This window comes from Orycteropus afer, unplaced genomic scaffold, assembly GCF_000298275.1.
Source record: "Orycteropus afer afer isolate SDZICR_OR568_19922 unplaced genomic scaffold, OryAfe1.0 scaffold00004, whole genome shotgun sequence".
Taxonomy (NCBI): Eukaryota; Metazoa; Chordata; class Mammalia; order Tubulidentata; family Orycteropodidae; genus Orycteropus; species Orycteropus afer.
Genome location: NW_006921591.1, coordinates 133917 through 150065, shown reverse-complemented (window position 1 = coordinate 150065; position 16149 = coordinate 133917). Strand labels below are relative to the sequence as shown.

The 16149-nt window shown below is 40.2% G+C and overlaps 1 protein-coding gene across 1 annotated transcript in view; it reads left to right on the top strand.

Annotated features, from left to right (window-relative positions):
- The first annotated feature begins 244 nt into the window (after positions 1–244).
- The window catches only part of ACMSD (aminocarboxymuconate semialdehyde decarboxylase), a 141507-nt gene continuing 125602 nt past the window's right edge, over positions 245–16149 (top strand). The window contains exons 1-2 of the mRNA XM_007937567.2: positions 245–301; positions 13399–13443. Of these exons, the coding sequence (XP_007935758.1) occupies positions 245–301; positions 13399–13443 (102 nt within the window). The remainder of the gene's footprint in view (positions 302–13398; positions 13444–16149) is intronic.

Genomic DNA, 16149 nt, shown 5'->3' with positions numbered 1-16149 from the left:
AATTTTGTGCCCAGACCCTGATTACCAATAAGTTGTTTACCCAAAGCCAGGTTGACCAATGAACAGAACTTTGAACTTTAACAAAGCAGTTCCAAGGAACCAAGGCTGGGCTGAGCAGGTCTACTGACTGGTACCTAAAGGAAGCTATAAAGGGGCTGAGTGAATCAGTTAGCTCCATGTTTTCATGGGGATCCCTTGAATCAAACCATCTTTCCTTACATTCTTCTCCTCTGATCCTGTGGAGATGAAAATTGACATCCATAGTCATATTCTACCAAAAGAATGGCCAGATCTAAAAAAGGTAATGGTGATTTATTTGCTGAATTATTTCTGGAACTTCTTTTGGGTTTTTCAATTCCTCTCTTATAGACTTTTCTCTTCTTTTGGGAATTGGATGTTACATTTCTCTATTTTGAGGACAGTTTAAAATTATTTGGTAGCTCTGATTTTCCCAAGTTTTAAAAGTGACTTTTATATTTATTTTGAAAGAACATTGGATCAAAGAAATGTGTTCTCAAAATCCATTTTCTCCTCAAAAAAAACAGTCTTTACAATTTCTGGTTAATTTAGGTCAGGCAATTTTACTTTCATTTAAATCACATATTCAGCTGCTGGGAAGATATGTGCCAGCTACAGAATGTAAAGTTTCAAGTAAGAGACTATTACAGAATGGAATGTGATAGGTTTCTAGGACTTCTGAGACATATCTCCTTTCCAAATGTCTAAAATAAGTTTTAGAAGCACCAAAAGATAGCATTATGAATTGTTTTTTTTTTTTTTTTTTGTCTATTTTAGAACATTGTCTGAAACCTTTCCTTTTTGATGCTCTTTAAGCTGTAAATCCTTGTTATGAAAAACTAGGAAGTAGGGACATCAAAGAAACTCTGGAATAAATGATATGGAGCCTTTGCACAAAATGAGTGTCTCTAAAGAGTATGCCGTGTTTCTCTAAAGATGGAAATTTCCTTTTGCCATTAAGAATTTTGGAATGAATATGAAAAGAGGAAGATGAGGAACATCAAAGAAAATTAACAATGGTTTGAGGTTTATTCAGGCTAAGTATCAGGTTTTACGCAGTCTTCCGTCTTCTGCTAGAAGTTTCTTACCATTGAAAATGTTTCATCTTTTTCTATCCCAAGTGAGGAAAATGAATTAACCCAAACTCTAATTAAGATGTGGTTCATTGTGCAGGTAGATGAAACAAATTCCTTCCCTTAGGCATTTCCTGGAAGAGTATTAATCTTAAGTGTTTCTTCATACACTGGTATCTTAGGTAAGATGGGTGGTAGGCATCTAGATTGAAAAATAAAAAGTTTACAGAACTATGTTTGAAAGGCTTTACTATTGCAGCTAATGGCAAAAGCTAAATTGATCAAACTAACCAACCCGCAAAAAAATGCAATGCAAATTGGAACCCCATAAAAAAAGAAGGAGATTAAATACCCAGGCAGAAACTTGCTGTTCTGAATTCCATTATCCTGGTCATATTTTATTCAAGTGTAAGAAATATGTTAATGATTTCACGAAAGGAATAGCTCAGAAACTTTGAACTCATGTTACTTCATGGGAGTACATTTGGCTTGTTGGAAGAATTCTGCTGTTTCTTACTTCTTATGGTGATCATCATTTTCTACTTGTCATTTATGGTTAACTGATAACTGATTGAATTAATGAATGACTGAATTTATAATACAAATAAAGGGAGGAAATGATTATTTTTTAAAATCTAGATTTTATGATACGCTATATTACAGTAGGGAGCTCTGGTGGTGTAGTGCCTAATGCATTTGACTGCTAACCAGAAGGCTGGTGGTTCAAACCCACCAGCCAGTCCTCAGAAGGAAGATTGACAGCAATTAGTATTAATTCCAACATTACAGCTTATCTCATTGAGGTTCAAAGAAGAGCCTCATGAAATGTTTTCAGAGCTACTATGGTGATCTCTATAGAACACAACCCACTGCACTCTTTTCTAGCCCAGAAAGAGCTGCCCAGAATGGTCTACCTTCCAAGAGAATGTCACACCAGCAAGGGTCTCCAATCTGCATTGCATTTACCTGTTTATTCAGATGAGGATTCTGAGAGAGAAAGAAGTAACCAGTCGCAGCCGAGCTGTTCTTTCTTTTTAGGAGAGACTTTCCAGTTCCTTTCATAGGCAGGTGTAAGAAATATTATGCAAAGATCATGGTCGTTCTATTCATTCTTATTAGATTACTAGGGTGGGATTCAGTCTTAGATCCAGGAATGCCAGAGGGTTTCAGAAACCACAAAACTGACTTAAGCCAATGTCCAAGAGAAATACTTTGTTTCTGGGGATCACATCTTCCGACTCCTTGGGAAGGATGGTTGCCTTGACTTTAAACCTAGGACCCAATGGGACCCTCCTTCTAGGCACCAGAAGTTGCTCCTGAATAAACCACAAAGTTATCAAGGCCTTTCACCCACCTCAGCCTCCCTCTTCTGGATATGGGGTCTAAAACAAGTGCTTCCTCTTTGCTGAGGGAAGGAAAGTTTCTTTCTACCAAGTATCCTGAGCTACAATTCCCACCTCCCATTACCTGCTCCCTACCTCCACGCCTGCCTCCATTCTGAGTGGACAACTGGTTACCAAGAGCTGACAATTCTAGAGGCCCCACTTAATTCAGGGCCCAAAAGGCTTTGCTAAAACCACTTAGGAAACTGAGGAATGCAGACCATGAGGGGTATAGCTATAGATGTGTGTCTTAGAAACTTCCTAAACACATGTTCGTTGGGTTCTTTGCACAGCCATCCCATTCTATCTGCTAGTTATCACCTCAAAAGATGTGACAGGTGTTCTGTTCCCATGAACCAGGCTTCTACCCAGCAGTCTCATACATTGCAAGCTGAAGGCTGTTGTTGTTATTAGTGCCGTTATCTAGCACTAACTCAAGGTTATAAGGTAACATACAAAGTTTCCTGATCCTGTACCATCTTCATGATCATTGGTAGGTTTGCATCCATTGTTGTGGTCTTCCAGCCTGGGAGGTGGGGGCTCATCTTCCAGCGCTATATTAGATATTCATGGTCTTTGTCTGGAGGCTTCACTGAAATCTGTTCACCACCGGTGACCCTCCTGATGTTTGATATACTGTGGAATAGCTTCCAACATCACAGCAACATGCAAGCCACCACAGTAAGACAAATTGACAGAGGGCAGACACAGACATGCTTAATAATAGTAATAATAATAATAGCAGTAATACTCTTACACTTGCAAGGAGACATGTATATACATATGTATTTGATTCACATATAAACTTTGTGACATATACAGATAGGAGTCATATTATTCATGCTGCATTACAGATCAGGTACTTGAGAGTCAGAAATGGGCTCAGAGTCCTTAAACTACATAAGAAGAGATGGTCGCTCCAGAGCACCACCTGCTACACCCACACCCACCTTAAGAGACTGGTCCAGAAGAATATTACCGTTTTAATTTAAATTTTAATTTACCAAGGTAGTATTCAGACTTAGACCCAAGAATGCCTGAGGACTTCAGAATACTTCAAACTGACTTAAGCCTATGTCCAAGAGAAATACCTTGTTTCTGGAGAACATATCTTCAGATTCCTTAGAAACGATGGTTGTCTTGCCACTAAATGTAAGACCCAATGAGTCCCTCCCTTTGGGACAGCCGCATTTCTCTCTGCTCCCCAGTGCCTATCTTGTTGCCAAGTCCTTACACCACGTAAACCCACAAAGGCTTCATCACAGGTCATTGGAATCTGGCCTCCAACCCATGGGCCAAGAAATTAGATCTGTGGTAGGAGCTCTGGTAGCATAGTGCCAAAGGCACTTGACTGCTAACCAGAAGGCTGGCAGTTCAAACCCACCAGCCACTCCTCGGAAGGAAGGTTGGGCATTCCTACTTCCGTAGTGATACTGCCTCGGAAACCCAAGGAGGGGTCGCTATGAGTCGGGGCCGACTCAACGGCAAATAACAACAACAACAACAAAAGCGACTAAACAACTAGTAGAAAACAGTAGTGCGTTTTTTAAGCTGGAATGAATGAAGTAATTGAAGGTACTTCTAAATGATGCTGAGGTCTTCTCTCCCTCTCCCATTTCCAGTCTATATGGTCATGGTAAAGAGCATATTGGGAGCTCTGGTAGCATATTGCCTAAGGCACTTGACCGCTAATCAGAAGGCTGATGGTTCAAACCCACCAGCCACTCCTCAGAAGGAAAGTTGGGCAATCTACTTCTGTGGAGATACTGCCTCAGAAACCCAGGAAGGGGTCACTATGAGCCAGGGCCGACTCGATGGCACGTAACAACAACAAAGAGCGTATTGAATGGGTATGAACTATTGCAGATTGTTCCTTGTCTTCAAATTGCGACTTAGTGGGGAAAATATTGTTTCAAAACCTTAGTTTTTTCTATTTTTTCAAATCTCCCAATAAAAAATTTAAAAGAATAAATGAGTATTACTTTTATTTTAGAAGATGATGCCCGTTTCCAACTAGTGGCTACTCCCCTCCTCTGAGTGAAAACCCCAACCAGTTGTAGATCTGAGACTTCCCTCCCCTTATTAAATATTAAAAGACACACCTCCCTGACCTCGACCTCCTGGTGAAATAGAAGAAATAGAAAAGCAGAGTCAACATGGCTGGGTTGATGATTAACAGATGAGGACAAAGCACTACGATTTGAGAACTAGAGGGCTTCTTTATTTTCTCTTGCTAATCATGATTTCAGTCTGAGTTGCAGTTAGAATCTTTGAAAAACAAAATCTATCCAAGGTGGAAAGAGACTGAATTCAGGGCACAGTTGATTTAATGATTTCAGATGACTCAGAGCCCAGGTCCTCTGCTATCATAATAGGAGAATCATAGCCCAAGGAACCATGACAAAGGTTGTTTCTGGTTGATTCACACAGGATTATTTATAATAACAATGATGAAGATAAGCCTTCTTGGGCTTTCTCCTACAGCAAAGCTCATTGGCCACCTGCTATGTGCCCAGTGGTAGAACTTGCAGAGATTCTTCTCATTTTAGTTGGGTTAAAATGTTTTGGCCTTTAATACAATTTATATATTTACATCTGTTGGCAATTATTTAATTGCATTTGATCACTGTAAGTTTTTAGGAAACAATATCTCAGACATAACATGAACTTTAAACACCTTCTCTGGGGAAACAGCTGTTCTTATCCCCTAGAATGGTCATTATTCACCTCATGAAGATGTGAGTTCCTCAAGACATTATGTAATTCAGTTCATCAACCTCTGATGTATAAGTACCCATTTCAGAAACACATCTCTTGTATAAAGGAATGAATTTCCTTGAAAAATTTTATCATACTCATAAATAAATGCCTACAGGACATTAGTCATTTTCAGCCAAACACTTTCAGATTATAAATGCCTCCCAGCTAATGCTCTTGCCAAAATTACTCCTGGAATCATAAATTTCAGACCCCAGGTGGGACCCAACCTAGAAAGAGAGATGGGGAACTATGTGGATCCCAGGTTTGCAGCAGAATAAAGTTTCTCCAAATAAGCACATTAGGCTTTTCAGTAAAGGGGAAGAATGAATACAGAGTAACAAGAGGTTCCTTTCTTCATCGCTCTCCTTAATGTCTGAACCCAGGGCATACCTTAATCCACCTGGGGAAGAAATATGTTGCTGCCACCACCACTGCCACAACCACCACCATCATCACCATTGCCATCACTGTCTGCAGCCACCACTGCTATTGCCACCACTGTCATCACAATTGCCAGCACTACAAACATCACCATCACCATCATTACTAACACCACTGCACCATCTTCACCACCATAACCATTACCACTACCACCTGACCACTACCACTGCCAACTCATCACCACCACTACCACTACCATCACCTTACTGTCACCACCACTGCTACTCCATCAAACACCACCATCACCAACATCATCATTGTTAGCACTGATGAAGCCCTTTGTAGAAACCACGTCCAGTGCCAACAGCTTTATAGGCATTATCTCACTTAATTTCCATAAAATCTATGTCAAAGCTATTCCTATTAACACATTTTACACATAAAAAAATCAATGGCTTAAAAATTTAAGTTACTTCATCAAAATCAAGTATCTTACAAGTCATTTGCTGGGTTATCTTTGCTCTGTCTCCCTTTGTCTCTCTGTCCTTTTCCAAATGTAATACTTCTCTATTTAATATTACACTTAGATAAATTATGGGTTAAAGTCCCTTAGGAAATTAAGAAAGAGAGAGAGAAAAAAAATATGAAAGAAGGAAGGAGGAAAAGAAAGAAGGAAAAAATGCTTTTTTTTTTTTTTTGTCTATATAAAATGTAGTGATTCAATGGCAAATATCCAGAGCACACAATCTTGAGTTTACTGTAAAGTATAAGTGATGAAGGTCAGACTTCAACCCCTCCTCCAATATACATCTCTTGGCAGCTTTTTTCAGGGAAAGAGGGGAAAAAATATGACAGTTTTGAAGGCATTAAAGGAAGGAAGTGGGGGACACAGATAAGAGAGAAATTGGGTCCAGAAAGAAGCTGGGGCCCTTCTTTGAGTTTACTTTGCATGGTAAAGCCTGCTAAATCAGGTCCTCTGATGTTACTTGGGAGGGGCCAGGTAGATTTCCAGACCAAGAAGAATAAGTTTGTATAGAATTGACCCAGATCTTTTATTTATTTATTTATTGTGCTTTGGGTGTAAATTTACAAATAAAATTTGTTTTACATTCAACAGTTCATGCACATTTGATTTCACTGCCCAGATTACCATCTCCAACCATAAAAAAGTCTTCTCCTCTCCCCTCCCTGTGACTACCACCTCCCTGTGCCCTTCTTAACTATGCATTCCTGTCTGTCCAACTTTCCCTTTATGTGAATGCTACCACTCTGGTGTCCCATGGCTGATTGATGTAAAGGGTGCATCTCCTAAAGTAGGTGAGAGTATAGCCCTGGGGGAGGTGTTCTGCATGTAGGTCTTTCTACTGTTGGGCTGAGAACCAATCTATGGAAGTGAGACATTTCTAGGCCTAAAAGTAACCCAAGGCCATAGTCTCAGGGGTTCCACCAATCTTTGACTAGTAATTCTGGTCATTTTTGTGTTTTTAAAAGTTGTTCCACATTTTTCCTCCCACTCTATCCAGGATCTCCAGTTTTGATCCCTTTCCAAGTGGTTGGCATTTGTAGCCAGGCACCATCTAGTTTTGCTAGTTGTGGGGTCATGAAGGCTGGGGTCCATCTTATCCTTGGACTAATTATTTCCAGATGCCTTTGATTTTCTTTACTCTTCTTTATTCCAGAGGAGGGGAGACCAATAGTTGCATCTTAGATGGCTGCTTGAAAGCTTTTAAGACCCCAGTTGCTACTCACCAAAGTAGGTTGTAGAACAAGATTTTTTTGTACTATGCTGTGTCAATTGAGCATCATGTCCCCCAAGACCATGGTCCCAAGCCCACAGGCCCAGTGATTCTCTCTCTCAGGGTGTTTGGTTGTCTCTGAGAAGTTACTCCAACTCTGTCTTCTTTTGCTTCTATAATGTATGTGGCTAATTTTGTAGCACAAGGGCACATGTAAGATTATCTTCAGCCAAATCTATCCTTGGTCTAGGGTATATTCCTGTTCACCTCCCCCATCTGATCTTCTCACTAATGACTAATGATTGTGAGCAATTTCTCATGTGTTTGTTGGCTGCCAGTATATCTTCTTTGGTGAAGTGTCTGTGCAAGTCTTTCGCCCATTTGTGAATTGGGTTATTTGTCTTTTTGGTATTGAGGTATTGAAGTTTTCTATAGATTTTGGAGATAAGTCCTTTCTCAAATATGTCATAGGCAAATATTTTCTCCCAATCTGTAGGTTCTCTTTTTACCCTTTTGATGAAGTCTTTCGATGAGCATAACAATTTAATTTTTAAAAGTTCCCAGTCATCTAGCTTCTCTTGTACCTCCTGCACATTCTGGGTTATGCTTGATAGTCTATGTTGTAAATTAGGGCTCTCAGATTTGCCCCTATTTTATCTTTGATGAATTTTATAGTTTTGGGTTTTAAATTTAAGTCTTTGATCCAGCTTGCGTTTGTTTTTGTGTATGGGGTGAGGTATGGGTCTCCTTTTACCCTGTTGGAGAATTCTTTCGATATGCATAAGAATTTAATTTTTAAAAGGTCCCAGTCCTCCAGCTTCTTTTTCACTGCCTGTGAATTTTGGGTTATGTTTGATAGTCCATTTATGCCATAAATTAGGGCCCCTAGATTTGCCCCTATTTTATCTTTGATGAGCTTTATAGTTTTGGGTTTTATGTTTAAGTTTTTGATCCAATTTGAGTTCATTTTGTGCATGCTGTGAGGTATGGGTCTTGTTTAATTTTTGTGCAAATGGATATCCAATTTTGCCAGCACTGTTTGTTAAAGAGGCTATCTCTCCCCCACTTGATGGGTTTTGGCCCTTTGTCAAAGATCAACTGTCCATAGATGGATGGGTCTATTTCTGGATTTTGATTCTGTTCCATTGGTCTAGCTGAGAATTGACCCAGATCTTAAGAGGTCTGTTGGAGCAGATCCCAGTTACAGACACAGAAACACACAGAGAGATACTGCTCCATCCTGCACTATTTTCCAAGGCCAGACCTCTCCTTATTCTCTAATTATGGAGGTAAGAAGAGAACCAGGAAGAGGGTTCTGCCAGAACCTGACTTCATCAAGACGAATTCTCTGTAACATGGCATAAGAACCAAGCACTGCTACCTGTTCTCATTCATCCTCAAATGAGAAGTTAAGCTGATATTCAACTTTTTAACTGTCTACACATCATTGCTGACAGACCAGGAGCTGTTGATGAGCTGTTTACTTGGTTGTCTCCTTCCTCCACACCTTTGCTTCTTACATCACACTTTTGGAACCACTTCTTTGGAGCATGGGAATCCTGAGGAAACACTGTTGCTGTTGCTGTTGCTGTTGCTGTTGCTGTTGCTGTTATGTGCGGTTGAGTCGGACCCGACTCATAGTGATTCCTTCTTGGGTTGCCAAGGAAGTATCACTATGGAAGTAGATTGCCCAATCTTCCTTCCGAGGAGTGGCTGGTGGGTTTGAACCACCAGCCTTCTGGTTAGCAGTCAAGTGCCTTAGGCACTATGCTACCAGAGTTCTGATCCCTGACTACCATTTCAGCTTCCCTCTCCTGACACCACCTGATCTTAGGTCAGAGTTGGTGCCTCTCCAGGCTCCCAAAGAACTGTGCATCTCTTCATTACAGCACATCTATACTCTAGTACAGCTCTCTAAGGTTTGTCCACCCAAGTCCCACCCTCTCAAGACTGCTCTACAAGGGTTGTAACTGACTTTCACTTTTATTTTCTCAGTCCAACTAAGGCTGGTCATAGAAGGAATTCCATGAGGATTTGAAGAATGAATGAATGAAATTAGATTTTAAAACCTATAGTTATATGAAGGATCTCTGGTGATGCAGTGCCTACAGCATTTGACTGCTAACCAGAAGGACGGTGGTTCAGACCCACTAGCTACTCCACAGAAGAAAGATAGGGCAATCTACTTCCATAAAGATTCACTGCCTTGGAAACCCAATGGGGGTCACTATGAATCAGAATCAATTCAATAGCAGTGGTTTTTTTGTTTTTTTTTTTCTTAATAGTTATATGAGTCAAATATGAAACCAAAAACCAAACGCACTACCATTCAGTTGATTCTGACTCATAGCAACCCCCATAGGGCTTCCAAGGCTGTAAATCTTTATGAAATCAGACTGCCTCATCTTTCTCCTATGGAGCAGCTGGTGGGTTTGAACTGCCAAACTTTTGGTTAGTAACCACAGCACCACTGAAGCTCCTTATGAGTCATATATACCTATTTATTTTGTTTCTCTATTGTTTTTATTATGTTCCATTTCTTTTTTTTTTTTAATATTTTGTTGTGTTTTCAGTGGTTTACACAAAAGTTTAGATTTCCATTCAACAATTTCTACACAAGTTGTTCAATAATATTTCCAGTCTTGTTGTTCTACTTCCATTTATCTAGTTTTCCTGCCCCCTTACCTTCTCATCTTTGTTTTAAAGTAATTGTTGACCACTTTTCTCATATAGATGATTTTTTAAAGGAACACAGTACTCATGACACTATTCTTTATTTTGTGAGCCAATTTGTAATTTAGCTAAAAGGTGACATCAGAGGCTAGTTTCATTCAAGTTTTCATTCAATGTCTCAAGGAGTCATCTAGTCTCAGCTGGTCCAGTAAGTCTGTTTTTCTCTTTGGTTTGTTTTTAGAAATCTAGGTTCTGTTCCACACTTTTCTCCCATTCAATTAGGGTCACACTTCCCAATCTCAAACCTAGTATACAGCCACAGTAATCAAAACTGTGGTATTGGTACAACGATAGACAAATAGACCTGTGGAACAGAATGGAGAATCCACAAATAGACCCATCTGTCTATGGACAGCTGATCTTTGACAAATAGCCAAAACCCATTAAATAGCCTCTTTAACAAATGGTGCTGGCAAAACTGGATGTCCACTTGCAGAAAAATGAAATAAGATCTATACCTTACACCATACCCAAAAACGAACTCAAGATGGATCAAAGATCTAAATGTAAAATCCACAACAATTAAGCTCACCAAAGATAAAACAGGGGCAAACCTAGAGGCCCTAATTTATGGTATAAATAGGCTATCAAGCATAACCCAAAATGCACAAGCTGCAGAAGAGAAACTAGGGCCTTTTGAAAAATGAAAATATTATGTGTATCAAAAGACTTTTCCAAAAGAGTAAAAAGAGAACCTACAGATTGAGAAAAAATATTTGACTGTGACATAGCCAACAAGGGATTTAGCTCTAAAATTTATAGGAAACTTCAACACCTCAACATGAAAAAGACAAACAATTCAATTTTAAATGGCAAAGGATATGAACAGACACTTTACTAAAGCAGATGTACAGGCGACCAACAAACACGAGGAAAAGTTCACAATCATTAGCTACTAAACAAACAAAGAAAGAAAAAACTCACTGTCATCGAGTTATTTCTGACTCATAGCGACCCCCACTGGGTTTCCGAGGCTGTAAATCTTCATGGAAGTAGGTTGCCCCAACTTCCTTCTGCAGAGCGGCTGGTGGGTTTGAACCACTGACCCGGTTAGCAGTCAAGTTCCTTATTCACGATGCCACCAGAGCTCCTTCTTACCCATTGGAGAGACACAAATCAAAAACCAATGAAACATATCTCACCCTAGCGATAATAGCTAAGTTCAACAATGGAGAAAATAACAAATGCTGGCATAGGTGTGGAGAAATCAAAACTCTAATAACTTCTGGTGGGACTGGAAAATGGTACAGCCATTGTGGAAAATGGTACAGCATTGCCCTAAAAAGTTGAAAGTAGAAATCCAGAAATTCCAGAACTAGGAATATACCCTAAAGAGGTGTGTTCCAGGACACAAATAGACATATGTACATCCATGTTCATTGCAGCACTATTCACTATAGCAAAGAGATGGAAACAACTTAAGTGCCCATCAGTATATGAATGGACAACCAAAGTGAGGCAGTAGCTTTCAAAACTTTTTTATCCATGATACATAGGAAGAAGTATATTTTTATAGTGTCACTCAGTATAAACATTCATATACATAATGGAAACACAAGTTTCATGAAACAGTATTACTCTTACTATATGGGAGGTACTTTCAAACTATTTTATTCCATTAGTCTCTTAGTTTGAGTTTTCCAAGAAGCAGACTCCAAAAGAAGGATTTAAATGCACATAGTTTATTTTGTAGGTGAGTTCAGGAAACACCAGTAGAAGAATGGGGATATGAGATAGAGAAACAAGACAGCCAATGAAGGTTTGCTATTGAGCCAGCTACCATTGTGATAACAGGTGCTCTGGGAGCCAGTCTTCTCAGGAGTTTTCCAGTCTGAGGGGTTGGGGAAGTGGAGTATTCATACAACTCCCTTTGTTCATTGGTTGAGGAGTGCTGGGTGGGGGAACATTAATTTCCTGGCACTTTTGAGCTGTTAGAAGGGTCAAAGCAGCACTTTTGCCAGTAGCAAAACTGAAGCCCTCAGTCTGAAAAAGACAGATGCTGGCACGTGAAAGAGGGAGCTGCACAGAAGTGTTAAGGAGGGGTATACGGGTGGGGCACCAGCAGCATTTGTTACACGTACTATTCCATGCTTCTAAAAATGGCTGGGTCACTATCCATTAAGTTAATTTCATGACCTACTCATAGATTGCATTGTTCTAAGACCATATATCCTAGAGTGACCCTTCAGATTCATGTACCCAAAGTGGTCCATGACATGATTTTAAATGGTTGGTGGACAACTATTTTTTATATTTGTTCTCATTTATTTAATTTTTTATTGTTATTTGAGTGAAGGTTTACAGAGCATATCCATTTTCCATCCAATAACTCCTACACATTTTGTTTCATGTCATTGATTGCAATCCCCACAACATAACATCACTCATCCCACTTCCTCCTTGTGTTTCCCTTTTTCATTCCTCCTTTTTTCCTAACCCTTCCTGAATTCTGCACTTCATTCTTGGGCAAATGTTTTAAAGAATGCATCACTCCCTAGGCTGTTGTTCACCTTGTAGACTTGTCTACTGTTTGAATGAAAATTGAGCCATGGGGGTGAGTTCAGTTATAGGCCCAAAGGATGACTAAGGGCTATAGTCTCAGAGATTCCACCATTCTCTATCCAACCAGTAAGCCTGGTCTTTTTTATGATTTTGAGTTTTGTTCCACATTTTTCTCCCACTCTATCCAGGACCTTCTAATGTGACCCCTTTCTGTGCTGCCAATAGTGGTAGCTGGGCACCATCTAGTTCTTCTGGTCTTAAGGTCATGGAGGCTGAGGTTCATGTAGTCCATTAGTCCTTTGCATTACTTGCTTCCATGAATCTTTGATTTTCTTTAGTCTTCTTTGCTCCAGACAGGGAGAGACCAATAGCTGCACCTTAGATGGCCACACACAGGCTTTTAAGTCCCCAGTCACTACTTACCAAAGTAGGATATAAAACATTTTCTTGGTGTCTTCCTCATTTTAAAAGTGCAATCTGACAACATGAAGAATGTCATCAATGTCAGTGAGTTGTAAATGTGGAAGTAGTTATGTTGGTGAATGTATTGGTGTATGTTTTCACCACAATAAAAATGGAAAAAAAACCATAAATGCAATCTGCATTAGGAGAAAAGATAAGATTAATACTTCTATGCTATAAATTTTCTTTCAAAATAAATTTATTTAAGAAGAAAAGTAAATTTATTTAAATGTAAATAGGTGGTACCTGAGTATGGGGAAAAAATGGGAATGTGAAACTGGAGATCAGGACCCACTTTTATTGCTGTCGTCTCTTTGCTCTTTGAGTCTAACTGTGCTTTTCCCCTTGCAGAGATTTGGCTATGGAGGCTGGGTGCAGCTTCAACACCACAATAAGGTGAGTTTCTCCCAAAACATGAGAACCGTGACCCAAGGTAACCCTGAGCTTCTGATACTTGCTGCAGGCTGGGCCTCCAGGCAGCTCAGCTTTCAGATCTTCTCACCAATTTTGTAAGATGCAAGGGAACAGAACTAAGATTTCTCAAAATTATTAGAAAAAGTGGAGGTAATATAAAAGAGTAGCATTTGGAAGATAAGGCTGTCATTTGAGAAACCATTAACATCTCCTCATTTATTTTTTGCCTTGAAATCAATTTTAGCATTTATTGCTATGCCTCTAAGAAGTGACCTGGCTCTGTCCACAGGTGATTACAGCATATTAAAGCTGTCCAAATTAATGCCACAGTTTAGATTTCAGCACAAGGTAAAGAAATTAAATATTGGAGACCAAGAGGAGAAGTCACTGTTATTATGGGTTGAGTTTGATGAGAGAAAGAAGGCTTGGAACAAAGCACTCTGCAAATAATGAGGCCTGGGAATGAGTGAAAGTGTGGTTCTGCACAGAGGTCAAATCTAACTTTATTTTCAGAAGCATAATGCACCCTCCCAGAGTTCAGAGGGAAAATTTCTGAGCTCTCAGCTGAAATACGGGCACAATAAGTCAGACTCTAGAGGACTCAGTCTGGAAAAACACAGTCAACATGCAGGGCAAATACAAGTTAGGGCAGCCTTTGCACTCGGTGCTAAGGTTAGGACAGCCTATATACCAAGTGCAAAGGGCTGGGCATCAAGAATCAGGGAAGGCCTCCTGGAAGAAGTGATGACCATCCTGAGCCATGAAGAAGAGATGAAGGCTTGCCCTAAAAGAAAGGAAACCAATGTTCCAGAAAGAAGACAGGAGCAAAGGTGTGGTGATATTAAACCATATGAGCCCAGAGCTCAAGCAGTCATTCATGGTTGGTGGCTCTTTCTCAAAGTGTGATCTTCAGAGGGCAGAGTAAGATAGTGAGGTGAGTAGATGCTCCCTTTTACTCCCCCAGCAACTAAATCCCTGAACAATGAATAAAAAGCAAGCATAGACTGAGCTCTCAGGATTCCATAGGGCAGCTGAAGTATTAGAGTTGAAGTGATTCTACAAGCTGGGGAGAGGACGAGAGAGGATGGCATAGAAGCTGGGAGAACCTACCTGCTAATATCTAGAACATTCTCTCATCACAGCCATTTTGGGACAAGGCTGAACAACATCCCAAACAGGAAACACAGAAAGGGAGCTAATGTGAGGAAGCTGTAGCCTAATTTTTAAGGTGGTGCAGATTGGCCATGACAGTTTACACATCATGCATTTGGGAGGAGCAAAGGGAGACTGTGGTGCTATGATAGAACATTGTTGAATCTTGCTGAGGCCTGAGACAGACAGGTACTATGACCAGGAGGACCTGCAAGAGCAGAGGGGTGAGGAGAATACTTCAGACAGTAGGGCAACACAGAGAGAAATGGCTGTCTTCCTGCCCACAGCAGGATACCATGGGAAAGCCTGTACAATGGCCTCCATGAGGGAAAGACATAGAGAGGCTCCCACCTTCGTCTTGGGAAAGCTGAGCCCCACCACTTACATTAGAGTCTGTGACCAGCTAAACCTCTTTTCTGTGCATGTGCATTGAATTCCAGAGATCAAGCATCCAGAACAACTGAATCAGCACTTAAGAAAATCTAAGTATAAGAATACCCTCAGTGGTTCTCAGGAGAAGATACCAAACCCACTGCTGCTGAGTTTATTATGACTCATAGAAACTCTGTGGGGTGGAGTGGAGCTTCCCTGTGGGGTTCCCAGGACTGTATGTCTTCGCAGAGGCAAGCTGCTGCATCTTTCTCCTGTGGAGCAGCTGGTGGGTGTGGGCCCCAGCCTTTTGGTTGGCAGCCATGTGTTTGGCCGCTGTGCCACCAGGGCACCCAATCGGAAAAATTTTCCACAAAAATCAGAACACAACATTCAAAGTAAAAAAAAAAAAAAAAACTCATGTTCAACAACAACAACAACAAAACAGTAAAACACACAAAATTACCATAGAAGCAAAATATGCACAAGAGGAAATTTCTCCTATAGAGGCTAGACTAACAGAAAGAATTGATCATTTTCAGGCTGTGGGGCTAAATATGTTTAAATAAATAAAAACAAACTAGCAGAAATCAGGAAACAAATGGAGAAATAAAGTGAGAGACTCAACAAAGAAATTAAAAAAGAAAAGAAAATAATTACTGGAACTGAAGAATAAACCCACTGCCATCAAGTTGATTGCAACTCATAGCAACCCCCTCCTTGGGTTCTGAGGCTGTATCTCTATGGAAGTAGATTGCCCAGTTATCTTGTCTTCTAGTTCATTTATTCTAACCTTCTATCTGTTTGACTCTGTCGAGTGTTTCTGTCACTTTTTCTAATTCAATTGCTTTATTCTTCCGTCCTTGGGGGCTCTGGTGGCATAATGCCTAAGACATTTGACTGCTAACCAGAAGGCTGGTGGTTCAAACCCACCAGCCACTCCTCGGAAGGAAGATACAGCAATCTACTTTCGTAGTGATACTGCCTTGGAAACCCAAGGAGGGGTGCGGTGTAGTAAATTACTTAGTGTGGCTTTTCTACCCATAAGTCTTTGTAAACTCCAAGGTGGGAATTGCTATTAGCAACTGAGGAGATCCTGATTTTAAAGTCGCCCACCTGGGTTATTTCTGTTGGGCGTGGCACAATACAATGTTCTGGGAGGTTCCC